Source organism: Mus musculus, chromosome 14 (assembly GCF_000001635.26).
Source record: "Mus musculus strain C57BL/6J chromosome 14, GRCm38.p6 C57BL/6J".
In the NCBI taxonomy this organism is placed as follows: Eukaryota; Metazoa; Chordata; class Mammalia; order Rodentia; family Muridae; genus Mus; species Mus musculus.
In genome coordinates this window covers 69,466,104-69,489,616 of record NC_000080.6, presented here as the reverse complement: position 1 = coordinate 69,489,616, position 23,513 = coordinate 69,466,104, and the positions used below count along the sequence as shown (strand labels likewise).

Below are 23,513 nucleotides of genomic sequence, written 5' to 3'. Positions count from 1 at the left end.
TACCAAGATGGGAGTTTCTCTCTTCTTGCATCCCTTCTTGTATGTGTATGTGGCAGGCATGTTTACATGTGGATGGGGACAGATGTGTATGTCAGATAGTGTGTTTTATGGAGACTTGAGGTTGATGTCCAGTGACCCCCCTTAATTGCTCAATTATATTTTGAGGCAGGGTCTCTCAGTTGACCCCCCAGAGCTTTCTCATTGACATATCTAATCCAGTTAGGCAGCCTTCTCCTGAGGGCCACTGTCCCCACTTCCCTTGTGCTGAGGTTATAGATGGACCACCGCGTCTGTCCAGCATTTACCTAAGAGTCTGGGGATCTGAACCCTGGTCCTTGTGCTTGTGTGGAAAGCACTTTGCCCATGGAGTTGTTTTCCCCACAGCCCTAGAGCACCCCCTTAATGAAACTGTACATGAAACCATGTTTCCCTCTTCGGTCTCTTAGCTTTTCCAGGCCCACCTGAGTACTAAGCACTTGTGCATGCCGGGAAGGAAGGAAAGGCTCAACAAACTCGATTCCAGAATTATTGAAGATTGTCGTACGTGTATCTTAGAGCTTTGAAGGTGTCAGCTCAGAAATGGCCTTTAATTATATATAGGGCAACTCTCACAGTCTGCGAATGGGACTAACTCTTAGCTGCTTGTTTACTTCTGACAGACCCTTGCAAGTTTGGATTGGAGTTGGAGACATTGAAATTGCAATATGGGATGCATAGCGCCATGACTACAGGTAGCAGTGGGCTCTGTTGACCCTTTCAGGCTTGTAAGCAGGCCCCTGTCTGTATGGTGACATGTTGCAGACCTTGCTCTTTGCGTTTTGTTCCTGGAATTCTCTGTCAGACCCTGGACATCAAAAGTTCTTGCAAAGCTGGGCTGTTCTCAGGAGCTACTGTGCAATTGAGAACAGATGTCTGCTCTCAGAGCAGCTTGGATGAAGGGACCAGGAAGCACTGGGCAGGGCTTTTTCATCCTGGAGGGAGGGACTTCAAAGAAGCGAAGAGAAGCCTGTGTTTACTTGCAGGTGCAAGGTGACCAGGGATGCATTGACTGAGCAGCAAGTATGACTTGAACTCATGGCCTCTCTGTGCCTTGGGACACTGTGACTTCTAGGTTCTCTGAATACACTTGGCCACAAATGTAGACTTCTAGCCAGAGCCATTCTACCTCAAGAAGAAAGCTGGGAGGCAGGACTGCTTGTAGTGCATTCTGGGAGGGGAGCCAACTGCTCTCGTCCCATTTTGGGCCTGCCTTGTCCCTGAATTCCAAAGTGCCCGCCTCGAAGTTGCAGTTTATTTTGTCCACTTGAAGTCACCCTTCACGATTGCAGACCCTTCATTTAAGCCTCTCCCAGAGTGTTGAATGACTCTAGCCCCGCCCTGGAACCAGGGGCAGAAAGTCCCAGAGGTTTCTGGATGGGCTCTGTTTACAACTCTCTGACTCTTTCCTGCTTGGGGACCTTTCATAAGTTCATCACCAGGAAGCTGAGTCATGCAGGGGTCAGCTGGCGTGATCAAAGATCACCCCAGCGCTGCCGGCAACTCACATCGGTTGTCTGGGCATTTGTGGGGAGCAGTGTAGGAATGACGAGGTAGATGAGCTCAAAGGCCCTCTTAGCATCGCCCCTCTGGGGTAGGGAGAGTGGGGAGGGTGGGCTGCACACCCTGGGGACTGCACAGCGGAGAGCCGTCACCCACTTCATTCACTTGATTTCTTTCCCTCTTCTCTGAATTCAAGGCCAAGGTCAGAGCCAAACAGAAACACAGTGCAGAGGATAAAATACCTTCCCTTGTCTCATGTTTGGAGTTCAGCACGCCCTCTCTGCCCCTGTGCTGTGCTCTCAGGCTCTGCTCCTGATGCTTAGCACATTTATGGGAAACCAGTTCCCCCAGTCATGCATCCACATTCCCATTCCATAGTCCATTCACCTGAACCCCTTTCTTTCATTTTTTGTGTGCATGTGTGCATGCACATGTATGTGTGCTTATAGAGGCCAGAGGACAATCCTGGTCATTATTCATAAGGTATTTTCCATCTGGTCTATGTTTTCCTTTCCTCTTCTCTTCTCTTCTCTTCTCTTCTCTTCTCTTCTCTTCTCTTCTCTTCTCTTCTCTTCTCTTCTCTTCTCTTCTCTTCTTTCTTTTTTCCTTCCTTCCTTCCTTCCTTCCTTCCTTCCTTCCTTCCTTCCTTCCTTCCTTTCTTCCTTCCTTCCTTCCTTCCTCTCTCCCTCTCTCTCTCCCTCCCTCCCTCCCTCCCTCCTTCCCTCCCTCCCTTCCTCCCTTCCTTTCTTTCTTTTTTTTTCTTTTTTTTTTGGGACAGGGTTTCTCTGTGTAGCCCTGGCTGTCCTGTATCACTCTGTAGACCAGGCTGGCCTCGAACTCAGAAATCCGCCTGCCTCTGCCCCCCAAGTGCTGGGATTAAAGGCATGCGCCACCACTGCCCAGCTTGGTCTATGTTTTCTACACATCTCCAGCTTCACTTTCCTGAGCCTTGGTATTGCTGCTGGCTTGAATCAGGGTCTCCTTATGTAACCCAGGCTGGACTTGAACTCACAGAGATCTGCTTGTTTCTACCTCATGAGTGCTGGGATTAAAGACCTGTGCCACTATGCCTAGCATTACCTTGTCTTTTTGAGACAGACTGTCATGAGGTTAAGCTGTTTAGCCAGGTCTGTTCGTCTTCCCTTCCTCAGTGCCGGGAGGGCGAGAGTGAGCCACTGTGCCAGTTATTTTTAAAATGTGAATTCTGATTGTCTGATTCAGGTCCTTTGTAAGTACTTTACCAATGCCCGAGCTGTCCCCCAAGCCACAGGCTACTTTCTTTCTCCTACACATCATCAGCTTTTCGGTCCTCAGCCTTGGTGTCCATGTGATGGTACCCACAGATCTAAATTAAGTACCCTTCATAGGATCTGGTAGTACCTAGTATTTGGGGCATTCAGAGTTTGGAAATTATTTGAGTTTCCTCTTCTCCCTTTTTAGATCATAAATATCTCAAAGACCAGAACTCCACTCACCCTCCTGTCCCCAACTCCCCAGCAGTGCACTAATGGGTAGTTTGTGGGAAGATCTCTCTGGCAACACAGCATATTTTCCCTGCTGGGACCTCTGTAAAACTAGAGTCACTGTCACCCTCGTCCCTCATCTTCTGTCACTCCTGGGAACCCTTCTCTCAGACAGTTTTACTTTAAGTCGCACTCCCTAGTTCGTTCTTTTTAGGGAGAAGATTTTAGTTAGCGTCTGTTCTCACCCATAATGGAAGCTTTCTGCCATACTTGGATACAGAGAAACCTTAAATCTGCCTTAAATCTGGGGCTCAGCTTTGATCATGCTTGTGTCCTTGGCTGTTTTCCTGTGTGTTGTGTCCCAGACTCTGGGGCACACAGATGCATTATTGATAGCGTGTAGGGCCTTGTGCATGTGGGTGAAACCCTGTTGGCCCCTGACTCCTTGGGCCATTGTTACAGTTTAGTGGGGCACAGTGAACAACAATGGATGATTCTCACAGGAGACAGACGCAGATGCATCACCTGATATAATTATAAGCAGAGGAATGAGCAAGCCAAGCCTGGCGACAGGATTGCTGTGGATTCTGCTTTTTCTCCTTTGTTTAATGGGCTAATCACTGGGCACGCTTCGGGAAGGTGTGGCCTCTGTGAAGGGTGTGGAAGCCGGCCTTGTAGAAGCTGGCAGGACCGCACCCAATTTGCAGGCATGCACCGGGTGCCTGGTTCCCAGTCCGGTGTAGATTTCAGCCGAGCTGTACCTACTGAATCCTGGGGCCTCTCCCTTGCTTGGTATCAACACTAAGGAGATGATTAGGGCCACTTGTCTTGTCACCCTCCTGGTCTCTCACAAAGACACATAGCTGCTTCTTGTCAGTTCCCTCGTGCCTGAACAGCTGGGATGTGTTCTGGGAGGGTGTCCGTTGGCGTGGCAAGAGGCTGGCACACATTAGAGAGGAAGTGCTGTGTCATCCAGTCAGGTTGGCCCGTGGAAGGAGAAAGACTCGGGTTTTGTCGCCTAAGCATTTTGTCTTCCTTTGCAGAAGCCCGAGAGTCCTCGGACTTGGCCTCTCAGAAGCCTCCTCCGTGGCATGTTCCTCCTGCCTAGGGACAGTGTGGCAGACTCCTGGCTAGGGACAGTGCTGTGTCCGGGGTGGGGTGGGGTGGGGGTGGTGTCTGACACTGCGGAGAACCCAGGGCGGATGACAGACAAGACAAAGGCCAGCTCCGGAAAGGGCTGTGGGAGATTTCAGGGAATTCTGATTGCAGATTCCGGGATACATCCTTGAAGCAAACTGTAGGTTACACCTTTTTGAAATTGAGTATATATATATATATACACACACACACACACACACACACACACACACACACACACACACACATATATTGCGTGTATGTGCATATGTGGGAAGGCCAGAGACCAGCCTTGAATATTGTTCCTCAGGAGCTACCCACCTTATTATTATTTTTTAATTTTTAAAATATATTGTATTTATTTATACACATGGAACATGTGTGTATGTGGAGGTCAGAGGACAACCTCTCTTCTACCATGCGAGTTCTGGGTATTGAACTCAGATTGTCAGGCTTGGCCGCAAGCATCTCTACGTGCTGAGCCATCTTGCCAGCCCACTTTTGTTTTGCCTGCAGGTATGCCTATGTTTATGCACCACATGTATGCCTGGTGCCCACAGAGATCAGAAGAGGGCCCTGGTATGTCCTAGAACTGGAAGTACACAGAGATGGAAAGCCACTGAGTACATGTTGGGAACTACAAGAACAGCAAGTGCGCTGAACTGCTTAGCCATCTCTCTAGCTGATCGCATTATCTTTTGCGAGATGGGTCTCTTCTACCTGAACCTGGTTGGCTGGCAGCCAGAGAGCTTCAAGGGTCTACTGTCTCCACCCCTGTGCCTCTGTGCCTGGCTCGTGCATAGGTTGTGGGGGGTTGCAGTTGGGGCCGCCTGCTTCTTTGGGAAGCACTTTACTGACTGAGCCATCTCTTTTCAAGTATACCCTTCAGTGGTGTTGAGAACCTCTTCTTAATGATGTAGCTGGACTCAGACGTCTTTTCATCTTGCAGAACTAAAACCCGCCTCTTAAATAATAAGTTCCTATTTCTCCCACCTCCAGACCCTGGTACTCTCTATTCTGCTCCCTGTCTCTTCGAATTCCATTCCTTTCAGTGCCTGTCGTAACCAGAAGCATAGTAGAGCTGCCCTTTTGCAATTGGCTTATTTCACTCAGCATACGGTCTTCTAGGTTCATCTGTAATGGGACATGGGTCAGAATTTAAACCCTTTTCCAGGCTAGATGGTATTCCACCGAATGGCTGAGACCCACATTATCTTTATCTGTGGTGGACAACAGGGCTCTTTCTACCCGCCCACATCTCTCCTTGAGCCTCTGCTTTTAGTTCTCCTAGCTATAGCTCTACTCTCCACAGGTGGAATTGCTGGATCCTTGGGATTTCTGCTTTTTTTTTTTTTTTTTTTTTTTACTTTTGGAAGAATTGCCTTAGTGTCCTTTTAAACCTTCTTACTACTAATAAATAGTGCCTTTGAATGAGAGTGGCCCCCAGAGGCTCATATATTTGAACATTAGGTCTCCATTTGGTGGAACTGTTTGGGAAGGATTAGGAGGTGTGGACTTGTTATGGAAAGGGTGTGTCAGTGGGGGTGGGGTGGGATTTAAGGTATCAACAGCCCATGCCAGGACGAGCCTCACTGTGCCTGCCTCTAACCTAAGGATAAGCTATAAGGTCTCGGTTTCTGCTCTAGCACCATGCTTATCTGCATCCTGAGGTGCTCCCTACTCTGATGATCAGCTCTCTGAAACTGTAGGCATGGCCTCAAATAAAAGCTTCCTTTTATAAGTCTCCTTTGTCATGGTGTCTCTTCAATGCAATAGAACAGCATCTAAGACAAGTGCACAGGGTCCGGGTCTTTCCTGGTTTTCAGCCCCTCTACCTCTTTGGCTCTTTGACAGAGCCTCCTCATATGTCTCCCTGGCTGGCTTTGGCTTAGACACTTCCTGCCTTCACTTCCCAAGTGCGAGGGTTTTAGGTGTGCACCACCATGCCTGCTTTAAAATTTTTAAACAGGTGGGGGTAAAGTTGCAAACAGGTCCAATGTACATTAATGTCAGTAGGTTTAACCTCCTTCAACTAAACACTGCTACACACAGATGCACCTTTGTTTATAGCTGGCCCTACGTGTACCTACATAGGTACTGATGGCTGACATTCTGAATGTCTCCATGGAGACAACATTAGCCCTATTTGTTCATGCAGCATCTCTCAGTAGTTGTAATAGACGGTGAACAAAAGCACTAGGAGTCCATCTGTCAAGCTCCTCTCCTGGTAAGTGTCCAGAGAGGTGATTGCTCAGAGTCCCTGTGGTGGCTGAGCTGCAGAGATATTTCGGTCTGTTAACTTCCAGAACATTTTGGAGGACCTTCAGTTTGGCAAAGTGAGTTAGCACTTGCACTGGGTTTGCATTCCTAGAGGACCTCAGAGGCGAGAGCCCCTGCATCCCACCTCTGGGCTGTGGAGAGCTCTAAGGGACATGGACAGGGGAGAGAGGTCCTCTGTGCTCAGTCTTGTAGCTGACCTCAGTCCACACCTGGCTGCCACTCTGGGTCTATTTTTCAACACTCCAGAAGGCATTGAGAGAGGCCAAAGGCTTGTCACAGAGGGGAGCTTGCTTATAACAGACCACACAACAGTTTTAGGATGTCTTGGTACTCAAGGACCCTCCCCAGTCCTGGGCTGGAACTTCAATAACCCTTAAAGGTGAGCAAGGAGGCCAGGTGAGTGAACTTCCTGGAGCACTTTTGTTTGTGACTTTTTTAATACCAGTAAACTGATATTAGTGACAGCTCCCCATCCCCCATGGTAGTTAGCTGTCCAAGTTTCCTTTGTTACATAAGCAGGATTAATTTAAGCAGCTCATATCCCTTCATTCAGAAGTGACAGGGAAGAGGAGTGACTGCAGGAGGGTCGGTATCCCTCGTGGGACAGCCTGGGCGAATTCTCTCATTCCTCTGGGCCTAGCTTTCCTTCCGTTCAATGCAATGGCAGAGTGGAATAGCACCTCAGGTGTGCTGGAGTCTGTAGGTGTTTATGGGTGGGTTCACTCCCACCCTGGGCAGATCTTGCAGGTACCTTTCTCCAAGCAAGAAGAGTTGAAGGGAGGAATCGGTACAAGTGACAGTTTCCAGGAGTTTGTTTTTTTTTTTCCCACCAGATCTACAGTAAAAGGAATTTGATCTTCATAGCCTTTTTTAGAAGGTTGGTGCTGTGAGGAACCTCACACAGAAAAGGAAACAAGCAGAGGAGATGAGCCATTGTCTGAGTTTACGCTTGGGAGAGGAAGAAGCCCCTGGGATGTCTCACTGCTCTGCCAGCCCCCGGCCAGAGTCTGTAATTCTCAGGAAGTGGCCTAGCATCAAGCTGCTCTTGCGCTAAGAGAGGAGAGGGAATAAATGCCGAGGCCAGGAGTTTTTGACACTCAAAAACCTGTTGTGTGATTTCTTGCCATCTGTTTTATAGTCTAATGGGATTCCGTTCAAACCTGTTGTCTTAGTCAGGGTTTCTATTCCTGCACAAACATCATGACCAAGAGGCAAGTTGGGGAGGAAAGGGTTTATTCAGCTTACACTTCCATACTGCTGTTCATCACCAAAGGAAGTCAGGACTGGAACTCAAGCAGGGCAGGAAGCAGGAACTGATGCAGAGGCCATGGAGGGATGTTCTTTACTGGCTTGCTTCCCCTGGCTTGCTCAGCCTGCTCTCTTATAGAACCCAAGACTACCAGCCCAGAGATGGTCCCACCCACAAGGGGCCTTTCCCCCTTGACCACTAATTGAGAAAATGCCTTACAGTTGGATCCCATGGAGGCATTTCCGCAACTGAAGCTCCTTTCTCTGTGATAACTCCAGCCTGTGTCAAGTTGACACTCAAAACCAGCCAGTACACTTGTCATGATGTCCTGTGTGCCAGACATGGAGTCCTTTAGCAGTTAGCTAAGAGGAACACTCCTTCAGGTGAGGTGAAGCTAGTGGTAGGTTGTGGGGAGAGTGTGGGCATCCATATTACCAGAGGTGGTTTCCCCTCTCTCAGGGATGGAGGAGGAGCAGCCTCTCCACAAGTCATTGCAACAGAGACGAACCCTTACTGACCACTTGGCCACTGCCCTAGCTGGCCCGTTTGCTTCCGTTCCCTCTTTCTTCATCATGGGCAGCACAAGGCACACACGATTGGGAGGGTGCTCTGCAGGTGAGCCAGCTAAAGGTCAGAGAGGTGACATAATAATTTACCAGGCTACAAAGTTGAACTAGGACTTCAGTGACTAGATGGCAGAGGACTGGGCCATCTTTTGTCTCCTTGGATCTTGATCCAAGTACAAGGAAGGCCTCAAATCAGCTTGTACTCTGCAACAGATGGGTGAGGAGATTAGCGTGTAGATGAACTGGTAACAACTATCCCTGCCAGGAATGAAGATATTCTAAGGAGCCGAGACTGCCCCTCCCTTTTGCCTGTCAGATTATTGAGACAAGAAAGCCTCAGGTATTGGGATTTCCCCTAGAAGTGTTACGATGCTGAAGGAAAGGAGAAAGCTGCTGGCTGCCCTAGCAGGAGGGTTAGAGATTTCTCACTGTTCTGTCAACTTGTCAGACCACCTTGCAGGAGACTGGAGCCCAGACAGTAACTGACACCTCACCTAGAACTGCTTAAGTGTACATTCCTCTTCCTTCTGTTTAAATCTAACCCCCGAGGCAGGACCCCAAAGATGGAAAGGGACACTATTTGACCTCTATACTCTTTCCTCTGCTTTTCACAATGTCTTTGACTCATTGTAGACAGGTGCCACCTAGGTCACTGGGTCTTCTTGGGGTCTAGGGTCTGACCCTAATTCAGGTAAGCCTCCAACTCTTTCCTGTGTCCCAGTGACCCCAGCTTTGTACCCAGTGCTCCAGAGCCTGTGCGAGGCCTCTCCTGACCCCATCTCTGTACCATCCCACCTTTTCTTTATGGGGCTGAGATGTCCGACTAGTAGAGTATCCTCAGAGAGTCTGAGATTCCTTGAGAGCAGTGGCTGTCTCTGAGGCCTTGTGTGGCTGGCTGAAGGCTCCCAGCAGAGTCTGAGATTCCCTGTCTGGCTCTCTGTTCCTCTTCCTTCATAGCAGAACAAAGCGGGGGGAGGCCCGTGGGAACTCAAATGAAAACTCTCTCAAGGCACACCTCCCTTCCGCCCCCCACCCCCCATGGGCTTCTGTGGTGCTTGCATGGGGACTCTTCCATGTCAATTTCTTTTCCTTTGTGGCATGCCAAGCCTACCTATGCTTTGCAGAAGTAACACGCCGTTTCTCCAGCTTGTCTCAACATCTTGTCCTTACTTGTGAACGGAGTGTTTACAAGCCATTCAGCTCCTCAAGACTGAGTCAGTGAGAGGCCTCAGGAGTTCCCTTTATGAGCAGGCAGTTGACCTGTGGCTCCTGTACGCACTAGCCTTTGCATACCGGGCCGTTTGGAGTATCCTGTTGGAAAACAATGTTGAAATGGAACTGCTGCTCTTTGGCTCCTGATGCTGGCAAGATGGTCAAGTGCCATGGTCTCCTTACTGCCCGGAAGCTCCAAAATCACCCGTGGGATCCAAAGAGGCATGGTAAACAGAATAAGAAAGCCCTCTTAGGCATGGCCCTGTAGGCCAGTCCTGTTGGAGGCGTTTCTTATGCAAAGAGAATTGTGCAAGGAAGAAGTTGGGGTTGATGTTAAACATCCAGATCCTGCTGCCAGGGAGCACAACAGAGTGCAGGCTCAAGACCTCAGGGAGCACGGCAGAGTGCAGCTCCTCAGGAACCCAGGGAGCACGGCAGAGTGCAGCTCCTCAAGAAGGCAAGAAGGTCACAGTGTTTGTGCCCAGTGATGGCTGCTCGAACTTCACTGAGGAAGACAATGAAGTTTTGGTTGCTGGATTTGGTCAGAATGGGCCACACACACCCTAGGCGCTATCCCTGGAGTCTGCCTGAAGGCTGTTAAAGTAGCCAGTGTGGCTCTCTTGGCCCCGTACAAAGGCAAGAAGGAAAGATCAAGACCATACATTTTGACAGCAGAAATACTAATAAATTTATATATTCTTGGGAAAAAACAAAGAAAAGAAATTGAGCTGCTATTATAATAGCACAGCTGGGAAGCAGATCCTTCAGGGGGAGTCTGAGAAAGGGCTCTGGGCTACTGAATGGATTGAGAGCCCTGATACTGGAGTAAGTCCACTGCCATGGGAGTGGGCGAGTTCCTGATAAGATTGGGTTGGGCTGGATCTACTGTCTTGCATGCCTTTGCCCTTCTGCCTTCCACAATGCAGGAGTCCTCCCCAAATATTGGGATGTGCTCTTGGATTTCCAGGGCCCTGGCACTGGGATGCCCCCAAACACTGCTGCTGCTGTACCCAGAGGTGTTCCGTTACAGCACAGGATGGGCTGAGACAAACACTGACTCAGCCCCAAGCTTTCATCCTTTCAGATACCCGACCTGCCCCTGACCTCAGTGAGTATCTGGCTCAGATTCCTTTTCAGGAGACTGAGTGGTGGGATGTTGATGCAGCTCTATATGGAGCTGGGGTGGAGATCTGCGCCTGTGAGGTCTATGCGGGAAGCGGCTCAGTACTTGGCCTGTGAGGACAGGGGCGCAGGCTCTGCATAAACAGAGTATACATAGACAGGGATGTCTGGACTTGAACTTGGGGGAGCTTGGGTGGCTTGGACAGTCAGTGTAGCTCTTCTGCTCACCAACACTGGGCACAAAGGAGATGGCTGCGTGTAACTTAGAGTGACCATAGAAGCAGAGCACCCTGGGAACAGCCAGGAATTTGGAGCCATGTTGCCTGTTGCCTGGCTCTCTACCTTGGTTTCCCCATTTATAAAACGGGGATAGCTAGCTGTTCCTTTTCTTGCTTTTAGTATAATATTTTTGGTAAGCAGAGATATGAAAGGCTCAGACTTTACCGCTGATAGAAGCTGGAGTAGGTCACGGCCCTGTTCAGGGTGGGAAGGAGTGACCCGTGTCTCAGGTTTCCCTTCTGTCCCTCAGTGAGGTCACCGCAGGACCCGTGAGATCTCAGTCCTGCTATCTGGTGTCCTGGGAATTTGCTCCCCCTGAGGAGTAGATAATCCTTGGGGTGTGCCTCACATAGGGTGTTCTGAGAGTGTCCTGAATCAACTGGACTTGGGCCAAGCACGGATTCTTTTATCCCTCCCTGCTTGCTGTAGGACCATCCGGAGAAAGGGGGGCACCCAAGTCCAGCTCCTGGGGTCAGGAATGGGAGCCATTTCCTTGGAGCCATAGGCCTACTGTAAGCTGCTTCCCTAGATAGAGGGGGAGCCCAAGTGTATGGAACAACCTGTCTGGGGATCCTGCAGGGAGGGCTTCAGTTGTATGTGGCTGCCTCCCGAGGCAGGGAGCCCATCTGTCCTAGTTAAATGTCTGACATTTCCTGCTGCCTGTCCTCTCACTGTTGGAAGCAGGGTGTAGCCATGTGTGGAAAGTCACCTGAGTAAATTCCAGCTTCATTGGCTGGATTCAGGCTCTCCTCTCCGTGGTCTGATTCTAACTTCCTTTCTTCCAGCCATTTTCAGATGCCCATGTAATGGTCCAGCTGTTTCTCTGAGTCTTGTCCTGGGGGCCATCCCTGCACACAATGCCCCAGCCACACAGTCTTGTTTCCCAGGTAGCTGCACATGTCTGTATGGTCCTATTTTTTCCCCCAAATACTCCCACATGTCTCTGTTCCCCCACAACTAGGTCATTGTCCCCTGTCCCTCCACTACTGCACTTACCTTATATTTTTTTCTCAGAGTAATATAGTCTAAATGATTAAACAATATAGAAAGAGCTATTGTGACAGTTCTGCTCTGACAGTTTGATGCCCTGTCACTTTTCCTAAGTGAAGCTTGAGCGGTCCCTTTCTGGTCACCCTCCACTTTGGTAGTGTGAGTCTTTGTACCTTGGTGCGCTCCACTGTGGTCTTGGGAGGAGAAACAGGCTTGGTACCCTGGCTCCTTCAGGCAACCTGAGGAACTTCGTTATTCTTGCCAAGGTGGAATTCCATCCAACACATGATGTACGTTGTCCCCAGAAACAGCCAGTGTCTTGGCTGGGGTCTAGCTTAGTCAGTAGGGTGTTTGCCCAGCACGCACAAGGACCCGATTTGATGGCTAGCACAGCAAACAAAACAAAGCAATGAAACAAAACTAGCAGTAATTCCTAAAGCAGCCTACATGGGGCCCTGGAGGTTTCAGTGTTGTTCCTATAGGGTGAGCAGCAGCTGGGAGGGTACTTTGTAGTCATAGGTAGCTAGGAAGGGCTGCCTCCTAACACTGCGGCCACCTGAAGAACTTCAGGGACTATGATGAGAAATCATCTTCCTTCAGGTTTCCTCCTCTTCACTGTCTCTAATGCTGTCCTTTTAACTGGCATTGCAGGTGGACTAGCCTTTCTGCTTGCTACCAACTAGAGGTGTTTCAGGAGGAGGCATTTCATCATGCACGGGAGGTCTCTGCTCAGAATATATGTTCTGGAACGCTCATTGCATGTGCTGTGTAGCTTCTCTACCTTTTAAGAAGACAGTAGTGACCACTCTTGGGGTAGTTGTTTTCTCTTGCTGCTCAATAAACATCACAGTTTTCCTCTTGGTTAAATATACATATGTACATGTCTCTATTTTTGTATGTCTGGATAGGCAAGTATGCTCTCTGTGTCTGTGGTTTCTAAGGATGATATAAAATCAAAGCATGGGAGATGAATTAGAGCGAAGTGTATTGTCTCATGTGCGAAAGTGCTGTAATAAAATTCTTTGTATGCTGGTTCTAAAAAATCAACTTTTAAAAACCAGCAAAGCACGAGGTGAAGTTCAGAGCTCGTGGGTAAAGTTGGATGTATATGGAGCATAATGAGCGTCGGTTTCTCTTTCAGGGCTCATTGTATGCTTCACTCTCAGTGAGCACGTGAGAACGATGCTGCCTGGTAGTTTTTTTTTTTTATACAGGATTTTTTTTTCCATTTTTATTAGGTATTTAGCTCATTTACATTTCCAATGCTATACCAAAAGTCCCCCATACCCACCCACCCCCACTCCCCTACCCACCCACTCCCCCTTTTTGGCCCTGGCGTTCCCCTGTACTGGGGCATATAAAGTTTGCATGTCCAATGGGCCTCTCTTTCCAGTGATGGCCGACTAGGCCATCTTTTGATACATATGCAGCTAGAGTCAAGAGCTCCGGGGTACTGGTTAGTTCATAATGTTGTTCCACCTATAGGGTTGCAGTTCCCATTCATGATAAAAGTTTATACAGGATTTTAAAGGACCAGGATGAGGCCATAAAAGCTCCATCATGAGTCTGTCTTCTATAAGGCAGAATGAAATGGGTGTGGGCTCTAATTTGGGAATGCTGGTGAGTTAGGGATGCTGGTGAGTTAGAGATGCTGGTTAGTTACGGATGCTAGAGTGTTAGAGATGCTGGTGAGTTAGGGATGTAGACTGTTAGAGACGCTGGTGAGTTAGGGATGCTGGTTAGTTAGAGATGCTAGAGTGTTAGAGATGCTGGTTAGTTGAGGATGCTGGTGAGTTAGAGATGCTAGAGTGTTAGAGATACTGATGAGTTAGGGATGGTGGTAAGTTAGGGATGCTGGTGTGTTAGGGATCCTGGTGTTAGGGATGTGGTTGGAATAGAGGTACTGGTAGTTTAGCTGTGTTGTAGGGTTGGGGGCATTGGTGATTTGAGCCTGAATATTGAGTACTTCACTGCACATGCTGTTTCTTGCATTTTGGAGACCCACATCTATAGTATGTACTTCAGAAGGATTCTGGAAGAAGAGTCATGGCTCTCAAGGCCTGGGTGAGTTTTACAGTTTCACTTCAGAAGATTTCTCACAGAACACATGGCCAGAGGAGACTCTTTCTGCTGACCTTGGGCTTGTGATCTGCAGGGCGATGAGTCAGTCTGAGGTCCTAGGCCCCATCCTCTGTATTGTGGGCGGGCTGTTGATGGATGCTGGCTTTCTGTGTCTGCAGAGTTGCCTCAGCTTCCGGTGTGGAGGGAACACAGTACTGGGTGTGAGCTGAACATGTCCAAGTACATGCTTGTGTGTGTGCATGTGCGTGTGCATGTGTGTGCATGTGTGTGTGCATGTGTGTGTTTGACTAGATATACTAAAATTTTTGCTCTTTGCTGACACTGGTAGACAGTTAGTGTGGAAGTTGCCTGTCTGATTATATATTCCAGAGCCAACCCTAGCAAGAGAAGCTACAGCTGTCTGGCCTTTTTCTAGCATTTTCTGGGTGCCTTTCCTTCCTTCTTTTCTTCAGGGAGTCTCTGGAACATGGGTACACAAGTTGTTGGGCATTCTTAGCTCGGCTTCGGTGCCTAGGGAAATGTACATACGTTCACACCAGGCCCTGGGAGCCTTCACCCTGACTGTATCCCTATTCTTGGCTTTCATGTTATTTTCTGATCCTGAAAGTGTCACTTGTACTTTGAACAAGGGAAGGTCCTCTCCCCACCCTCTCTTCAGAAATATGAAACGGAAGGTTGAAAGTCGCCAGCTCCTCTGGGTTGTTGGACAGGGAGTCAGTGGCTTAGTGATGACACGCTGGTGCGTGGGCTGGGCCAGCCAGCGTTCTGAGCAGACTCTTTAAGGAGATCTGAGGCCTCTCCTCCAGGCCTTTTTTCTTTTTTGGGTTTGAACCCAGCTTCCACACTCCCCACCCATCAGAAGATGCAGGCATTGCTTCCTGAGTCCCAGTTTCCTTTCTAAATACCTGTGTTTAAGCTGAACTCCACAGGCTGTTTGCCTCTGGTTATATGATCCACGCGCTCACCTGGGACAGCACATACATTTTCCACTCTCCCTCCTCCTCCCCCTCCCCCAGGTAAGAGAACAGGCTGGGCCTACCTGTCTTGCCTTCCTGGGGGAGAGTTTGAGAAAGAGATGGCCCCTCTCCTAATCTCTCTGGAAGCTTATGGAAAGGAACCCAGCCCATGGGTGTATCATTCCCCAAAATCCTTCTAACTTGAGTCTGGTCCCAAGGGGCCTGAGCATGCCACAGTCTGAGTGACAGAGCCCCGGAGCACCCTGCTATTTGCTGCCCCCTTGAGAGTGAGTGGCAGAGGTGTAGGAGGAGGATGGGGGACGCTCATCTGCAGAAGAGGGTGCACCTGCTGCTGCTCAGGGCTCCCTGTCGACTTTAGACCACTCCCCCGCTGACAGTCCTGGCTCTTCCTTGTAGGAGCTGCTTCAGGGTCCCTGACACAGCCATACTCCCAGTGTAAGAGCCTTAGAGATCCGCCTGTTGGCCCTGGCTGTGTTTTCACAAGAATGCTTGGCCGAGTGTAACTGCTTATTAAATAAAAAAACAACAAAAAAACCGCATGTGCTGCCAAAGGCACATGTTTAGGAAGTGCCCGGTTAAAACTAGCTAAACGAGTTTCTTTCCCGAATGCCTTCTCAGAGCCTGTCACACTACTGCTGTGTGTAATGGATTTCCAAGGGTTAGAATTACAGCCCAGCCATGGAAACTGAGTGGAAGGGAAGGCAAGCCCAGTCCAGTGCAGGGGCTGAAGTCCAGATGGGACAGTTCAGTGAATAAAGGCTCTTGCCCCGGATCCTTGTGGCCCGAGGTTGATCCCCATTATCCACTTGGCAGAAGGAGAGAATTAATGCCTTACAGGTTAGCCACTCATCTTCATGTGTGTATCACAGCACATGCTTGCCCGCATCCATACCCAAATGCAAACAAATAAATGTACAATTTAAAATGATGATGATAATACCCAGATGGGTGAATTCTTTCTCTTATATGCATGTGTGTTGTTTCTGCATGTTCTTTGTGTAGCCTCATTTGTTTCCTTCATTATTCCCTCCTTTCTCATGTCTTTATTTTAAAAATTATAGTTTTATATATAATATGTAGGATATATTAACTATTTTCAAGCTAGGGTTGGAGAGATGGCTCCGTTGTTAAGAGCACTTCCTTTGCAGTCATGTGGTCTAGAGTTGGACTCCAGCAGCCACACAATAAAACAGTCATTCCATGCATGCTGTAACCCCAGCTCCCTGGCAGATGAGACAAGATGCTGGGGGCCCTGCACACTTCCAGCCTGAAAAAATAGAGTCCCAGGTTCAGGAAGTGGCACAGTCTCAGACGAGTATGTGTCCAGCAATAGATGATACTTCCTGATGCCCCTTTTGTGGCCTCTGCATTTTAAACACACCCACCCACTCACATTCACACACATGCCCCCCTCCTTTACCGTTCTTATCATTTTTAAGTACACAGATCAGCATCATACTTACTCATGTTGCTGTGTAGCTGTGGCCACTGTCAATCTATGGAACTCTTCCTACTGCAGAACCAAACTCCTGTGCCCATAAAATGCCAGTCTCCATCATCCACTCCCCCCACCTCTGGCTGCCCCCTCTCTGCCTTGCCTGGATGGATCTGACTAGGGCAGGTCCCTCCTATTGGTGTAGTGCTCTGTGGAATAGCCAGATTTTGGCTCACCCTTCATGTTTTTTTTAATTAAAAAATTTTTAAAATTTATATGAGTACACTGTCGCTGTCTTCAGACACACACTAAAAGAGTGCACTGGATCCCATTACAGATGGTTGGGAGCCACCATGTGGTTGCTGGGATTTGAACTCAGGACTGCTGGGAATTGAACTCAGGACCTCTGGCAGAGCAGTCAGTGCTCTTAACCGCTGAGCCATCTCTCCAGCGCTCACTCTTCATCCTTTTACTCACCCTTTCTCCTCCTTGGGCCCACACAATAGAGAATATCAACTTTTTTCGTTTACATTTTATAGACAGAGTAAATTGAAAACTTAAAAAGGAGAGGTTAAATTGATTACATTCCCGCCATCTCTGGCATCCTCCTGCCTTACTCCTTACCCTCCTGACTCCAGCCTCTCATCTGAAGCTATGTTGTCTTTCAGTCAGTTCTGAGCTTCTTCTCTTGGCACCTCAGTGGTTATTCTCTGCCTTCCTGTCACATGTCCCGTTCCCGCCCCCCCCCCCCTGGCCAGCTTGTCCTTAGTTTGACTTTCTAGCCTTACAGATTCATTTATGTGCATGGAGAAAGATCCTTTTGCAGATCCTCCCAAGGAAGGAAAAAAAAAATCACACCATCCCAGGATGATGCAATTGCTTTCAGCCTCAACAGAACAGACCAAAGCAAGGTGAGAAGACTAGAAGAAATCAGGATAGTGGGTGAAGGGAAGCTGGAGATGTGGGTTGCCTCAGAGGCCAAAGAACCAACTCCTGACTCAAAGTCTAAATCAGCTCACTGATACATTTTGATTTCTGGCTCCCGAGGTTAACTGAACTGTGCACGACTGTCTCTGTATCTTGGGTTGCACCATGGGTTCCCAGCATGCCCTGCAGACTCAGTGTCCCTCAGGCCCACGTGCCTCATGAACATTGCTTGACAGAGAGGATGGCCTCTGAGTGTGGCACCCTGCCTGACCTCATGAGTCTTGTTTCTGGACACCCACAGGAAGGAGGCTAGGGGAAGCTGTTTCCCCTCCTCCCAGAAGCCCTGGGTTCTGCACACCTCACCTGGAACAGGTAGTCTCCAGGGGGCACATCGGTGATGTCTATCCACTGGCAGTCAATGTCATGACGGTACATGTCCCAGCAGCCCATGGTGATGCCTTGTTCTCCAAAGTTGGCACACTCGTAACTCTTCTGAATGTCTGTAGGTGGGCAGAGAAGCACATCACCGCTTGACTACGGATCCCACCTCCTCTTCTAATCCCCAAGCCTTCCACCCTGATCTATCCTATCCTTCTCATATGGGGTTCTGATACCTTCTCATTTCAGTGGAACCTCCTTACTCGATACCCTATCTATATACCAGCATCCCCCAAGTCTGACTCAAGGTCCTTTCCTACACAAAGTACTCCCTGACCAATCTGCGCTATGCTGGCATTTCTGTGAAATCCTTAGCCTTGGGGTAGGGATGAGTGTCGTGGTGATCTGTGTGTATTGTTTATCTTATGATGAGGTCACCTTTCTTCTCTAGACCACTGGCAATTGGACTATGGGATCTGCCTTCTTGGTCCCTTACAGATTGTCTGCACACAGCAGGCATTCAAAACCTCTTTTCTATGTGATTTTATAGGCCCATGCTGGCATCTAGAATCTCATGTGGGCAATAGGTAGAGGACAAATGTCTGTCCCTTGGTTTGTCAGAGTGGCAAGCCAGACAGTTACAATAAGGTGTGATGCCCTAGCTAAAGTAGAAGCAGAATGGTGTGTGCGGGGGATGGGGGGGGTGTCAGGGAGAGAAGTTGGGTACATCACAGGCCTCTATAGGCTGTTAGAGGGGAAGAGCTTGGTATTGGGACACCCAGAAAGAATGGTCCGTGGCAAGCAGACTGGGAGGCGTGTGAGTCAAGGCCAAGTGAGCAGACCTCCCCTGGAAGCCACATAGACCTCTCCCTGCTAGTAAGAATTGCTCAGGGGGACAGATCATTTTAGAACCATTTTTTCCCACCTCAATCTGTTGCCATAGAAGGCCTCAAGAGTTGACAAAAAGAAAAAAAAAAGGGCACATGGACACCCAGTAGTGGCCAAGTAACATAGAGTTATTGGGTGTGGCCCCCCATCCAGATGGACCATGTTCAATCCAGTGGGAGTGATCAAAGTTCTGTGAAGCCACAAGCTTCCCCCTTCAGACATACCTCCCTCACACTCAGTGTCCTCCAGGCAGAAGCTGGCCTTGTGGCCCTCAGCCACCTTGGTGCCGTTGAGGCTCAGCAGGTCATAGTAAGTGAAGACTTCCATGCTGTGGTAGTGCCTGGGAGCCAGAAACAGGGCCAAATGTCAGTGTCTGGAACCATGGCTGCCTGTAAGCAGCTTCCTAGCCGATGATTAGCTTCTGGGAGGACCTCAAGGCAGCAGGGGTCAAGTGTGGCAGGGAGAGGGGTGAGGAAGGACAGGAGAGAAGGGAAGGCCAAATTAAAGAGAACAACTTCCGGGCAGGGCTGTCAGGCCCTTCGCCACATCCTGATCCCCTGTGGCAGTGTGGCAATGACCTTACTTAATGCGTGGGGTGTTGTGGTGTCAGTGAGTCCAGCTGACAGCCCAGTGTCTGGCATTCAATCAGCCCAAGAAAATAAACTTCGTAACACGCAGGGATGTTCCATAATACCCACTGGCTCTCAGCCCATTCCCACATGCAGTCTTTCTCCAGATTTGCTGTAGATCTGACAAGTGCCCATGCATTAAGATCTTCTTTCCTGTAGGGGCGCTATTGCGACACTATGGACTATTCAGAGGTGCAGCCAAGGAGGGACAGTCTTAGGTAACTGGGAACATGCCCTCAAAGGGGATTTCAGGACCATATTCTCTGCCTGCCTGCCTTTCTTTCTGTCTTTCTTTCTATCTTTCTTTCTTTCTTTCTTTCTTTCTTTCTTTCTTTCTTTCTTTCTTTCTTTCCTTCCTTCCTTCCTTCCTTCCTTCCTCCCTCCCTCCCTCCCTCCCTCCTTCTTCCTTCCTTCCTTCCTTCCTTCCTTCCTTCCTTCCTTCCTTCCTTTCTTTCCTTCCTTCCTTCCTTCCTTCCTTCCTTCCTTCCTTCCTTCCTTCCTTCCTCCCTCCCTCCCTCCCTCCCTCCCTCCTTCTTCCTTCCTTCCTTCCTTCCTTCCTTCCTTCCTTCCTTCCTTTCTTTCCTTCCTTCCTTCCTTCCTTCCTTCCTTCCTTCCTTCCTTCCTCCCTCCCTCCCTCCTTCCTTCTTCCTTCCTTCCTTCCTTCCTTCCTTCCTTCCTTCCCTTCCTTCCTTCCTTCCTTCCTTCCTTCCTTCCTTCCTTCCTTCCTTCCTTCCTTCCTTCCTCCCTCCCTCCCTCCTTCTTCCTTCCTTCCTTCCTTTCTTTCTTTCTTTCTTTCTTTCTTTCTTTCTTTCTTTCTTTCTTTCTTTCTCTGCTTCCTGGTTTCAAGTGCGCTTGTCCCCACACAGATGTGCTACCACCTGCTGCCCTTGGACTCCAGGGCTTTGAACGATCCGAAGTTTAAGCTAGACAAACTTTTCCAGATTAGTTTCCTTGGTTATTATTATTTTTTTAAGATCATATTTTTTTAAAAAGTATGAATATAGAAAGAAGGAAGAAGATAAAAATGGGAAGGGCGGGGTAGCAATTACAGAGAAACAAGAGTCACTAAGAAACAGGCCATGCTCCCAAAGAAGGACACACGTGATACATGAGCACTCTGGCCTGGGAGAGGCGCAGCAAGGCCCATGCTCCTCAAATTGAGCAAATCAAACAGGAAAGGGAAGGATACGGACTAGACGGTTTCTGGGGTGGAGAGTGGGTGGTTCTCAGGGAGGGATGTGGAAAGCAGCTTAGGAAAGCAAATCTCTGGGGTCCTTTGTAGAAGGGAGCTAGTTGAGGGGGCGCTTGTACGAGCCGGGTACAGTTCCCCTGGCTGATTGTTTACGATGGTCCATGCCATCACTTGAGAGAAATTGGGAACAGATGTCCTAAAGCGTGACACATCTGGTTCAGGACTAACAAGGGAACTGTGGTACTGAGGGTAGCCGAGGGTTTTCTAGAGTCATCCATTATGCAGGCCCAGGACAGAAGATCTCAGGCTGGCTTTAGCCCCATCTCCACCTGCCATGTGTGTGTTATACCTGCAGCTATTCTAACACACCAGTCTCCACCACTGCAGGGACATTTAGTCAAGGGAGACCCTTAAGACCAAGGCACTGTGGGGGCAGAAGCTCTGGTTTGATTTATGCCTATCCCAAGTTCCCTCTTTGGTAAAGCAAGACTATTATTGCCAACTTCTGGGGTGGGGACCAAATAAGATAAATGACACAGAGCTGTAGATGCAGCTCAGTTGTTGGAATGCTGGCCTAACATGCAGGAAGCCTTTGGTTCCATCCTAGTACCACAAAAACCAGGCATGGTGGCCTGTGCAGTGGAGGCAAGAGGAGCAGAAATTCATGGCCGTCCTCAGTTGTCTAGATGAGTTTGAGGCCAACCCAGGTACATGGGACCCTGGATCAGAAAAACAAATAAAAGACAGACTTCAAAGAGCCCACACAATGGCCACTGGACAACTGCTCCCCACATCTGCAGTCACTGCTGCAGTAGTCAGTGTTCCTGGGGTCCTGTCACCCAGCCTGACTATTGGTGTAGTAGCCTGGAGCTTCCTCTACCACGTGTGGAGGAGGGAAGCAGACGCTGCAAAGGGTTTCCAGAGAGGAAATTAGAGGTTCTCTTCTTTCTCCCATGTTTGTTCGTGCTATATAAATAACGTCAGAAGTTGCTAAGTTGGACTTCCCCAGGTCATTCATGTTTGTGGGTAAAGCGGTGCTGGGCCAGGGCCAGCGGACAGCCCTTACAAGGAGCATTTTGTAGCAGATGGAACGATGACTTTGAGGGAGTCTATTTTGGCTCCCCACAGGGAGCGGATGAGACAAGCGTCTGACTCACGGTATGAAAAATGTCTGCTCCCTCAGAGAGGGGCTTATGTGACTTGCTGAGCGGCTGGAAAGATTGCAGGGAAGCGCATTTATGCTCCCGTTGTCTAAACAGGATTCAGATGGAGCCACAGACGGCCTGCTGTGAAGCGGCCTCCTGAAGTCAGACCGCCTTTGGTTTGGATTTTAGTCTTCGATAGCTTCAGTTGTCCTCCTGGGAATGAGTCCTGGGGAGGAAACCATGGGCTTCATGGCCCACTGCTTCTTGCTGACCTCTGACCTGGAGAGTGTCTGCTTTAGCTCTTGGACACTCTTGGAGGCCATATGTCCCTCCTAGCTGATCTGAGGTAGAAACAGGAGCTGTCTAGCCTTCCAGTCACGAGACACCAGATGGGAGCTGGGAAGGCAAGAGAGAAAAAGAGGGGGCACCACACTGGCCCCTTATTAATCAGCTCAGAGTCTGAGGGTAGACAGAGCCCTGCGGTGGGCACTGGAAATTGCAAACTTGGGAAGAAATCTCAGAATACTAAAAAGGGGAGTGTGGGTTGGTGCTTGATAGAGTTCTTATATTTGTTTGTTTGACTTCCCCTCCTGTGATGCTAGGAATACTAGGTGCTCTACCACCGAGCTATCACCAGCCCTTGTTTTCCTTGACACAGGGATAGCCTAATTCAAGTTGGCCTTGGACTTACTATGTGGCCTCAGATTCATTGTCCTGAATTGACTACTGAATGCTGGAATTACAGGCATGGGCTCCCATGCACAGCTTTTGAAGTCCTTGTAATCTAGGTAAAATCAAAGTTGCCCTTTATTGTAGGACTCCAGGGCTCCGTGTCCTGAGACCTGGCATTCCTCTTGGAATATGTCATGCTGACTGAAAATGTTGATGGAAGACAGACACAGTGTGTTCAGAGGAAACTGTACATATTTTGATACACTGTTAGTATAGATAGAGAAAATTCTTGTCTTCACTTCAGAGAGTCTCCCCGTATTTTCCAGTCCTATTACGGACGGCCATAAAGGCCCGGGGCCTTCTGCGGGATCTAGCTTGCCATCCACCTGTGTCAGGCTTACTGAGAGACCTCCAATTGGTTCAGAGACCTCACTACATCTGTGGATTCTGACCGGGTGTCGTCAGGGGCAACTAGGCCACGGGAAAGGCAGACAGGCTGGACTGACCCTTCAGTCTCTGACTCCGGGGGATATAGCCTATGCTGGGGCCCACTCTCCTGCTTCTCCAGCTCCCTCCACTCTACCTCAGTTTCCCAAGGAGGGAAGGGCAACCCCCTGGGATATAGCTGACTGCATTGAGGCCTCCGAAGTCACAAGGACACAATAAATGCATCTAAGAGGACACCACAGATGCCATCCCTCTGTGTCTGGATGGTATAAACCTTCGAGAGTGCTAATCTTTGTGATTCAGCTTAGGGTCTTCAAGAGCAGAGCTCTGCTCCTCCTGGTAGCATTAATTAATGTGGAAGTGGCTGTTTCCCCATTCCCATTAATCTGAGCCAGGCCTTTCCTGCTTGGCTCCATTCGTGGCTTCAGAATGCCTGTAAAACCTGCTGAAATGGAATGCTGATTCTTTCAGAAACAAGTTTCTTGAGTTGAGGAAGGGCAGGCCAGCTCTCCTCTGCAAGAGACCCAACTGAGCCAAAGGCAGCTCCCTGAAAGGTCTTCCCAATGAGCGTGGAGAGGGCCCAGCAGAGCGTCTCAGGACTATAATCCCAGCACTGTGGAATTGGGAGCAGGAGGAGCAGGAGTTCAAGGACAACTTTGGCTAGATAGGGACACCACAGTCTCAGAAAATGCAGCAAAACAAGCCCAGTGAGCCTAGAGGACTGACCTAGAGCTCTGGGGACCGAGAGTATGTATGTGCTGTGTCTCATGAAGTTCCTTGGATCTTACGGTCATAGTTAGATACCTGTGTCTAACTGACTCACTCCAAAACTGTGTCATGCTATGTTAGTTAAGAAGATATGAGCCAGTCCCTGGGCACAAGGACAGAAGAGAGTGCCTTGATC

General features: G+C 49.1%; 2 protein-coding genes across 23 annotated transcripts in view; one reads left to right on the top strand and one right to left on the bottom strand.

The window, feature by feature from the left end:
* Gm16867 (predicted gene, 16867) overlaps positions 1–23,513 on the top strand; it is a 140,791-nt gene that overhangs the window by 14,464 nt on the left and 102,814 nt on the right. For 2 of the 17 annotated variants that reach the window (XM_011245300.2, XM_011245293.2), the window contains one exon: positions 660–2,118. The exons of 12 other annotated variants lie outside the window; for them this stretch is intronic. In XM_011245300.2, coding sequence (XP_011243602.1) covers positions 660–695 — 36 coding nt within the window. In that variant the 3' untranslated portion in view covers positions 696–2,118. Of the gene's footprint in view, positions 1–659; positions 2,119–4,655; positions 5,476–7,252; positions 9,283–11,632; positions 12,709–23,513 lie in introns of those variants that run through there. 3 more of the 17 variants (XM_011245298.2, XM_011245297.2, XM_011245290.2) reach the window with 3 other exon arrangements.
* Gm21451 (predicted gene, 21451) overlaps positions 12,164–23,513 on the bottom strand; it is an 87,037-nt gene continuing 75,687 nt past the window's right edge. For 3 of the 6 annotated variants that reach the window (XM_017316297.2, XM_017316296.2, XM_017316298.2), the window contains exons 11-13: positions 18,749–18,864; positions 17,622–17,758; positions 15,978–16,163 (exon numbers count right to left, since the gene is read on the bottom strand). In XM_017316297.2, the coding sequence (XP_017171786.1) occupies positions 15,993–16,163; positions 17,622–17,758; positions 18,749–18,864 (424 nt within the window). In that variant the 3' untranslated portion in view covers positions 15,978–15,992. Of the gene's footprint in view, positions 12,222–13,386; positions 14,089–14,396; positions 14,430–15,977; positions 16,164–17,621; positions 17,759–18,748; positions 18,865–23,513 lie in introns of those variants that run through there. The other 3 variants (XM_030248104.1, XM_006519892.4, XM_006519897.3) reach the window with 3 other exon arrangements.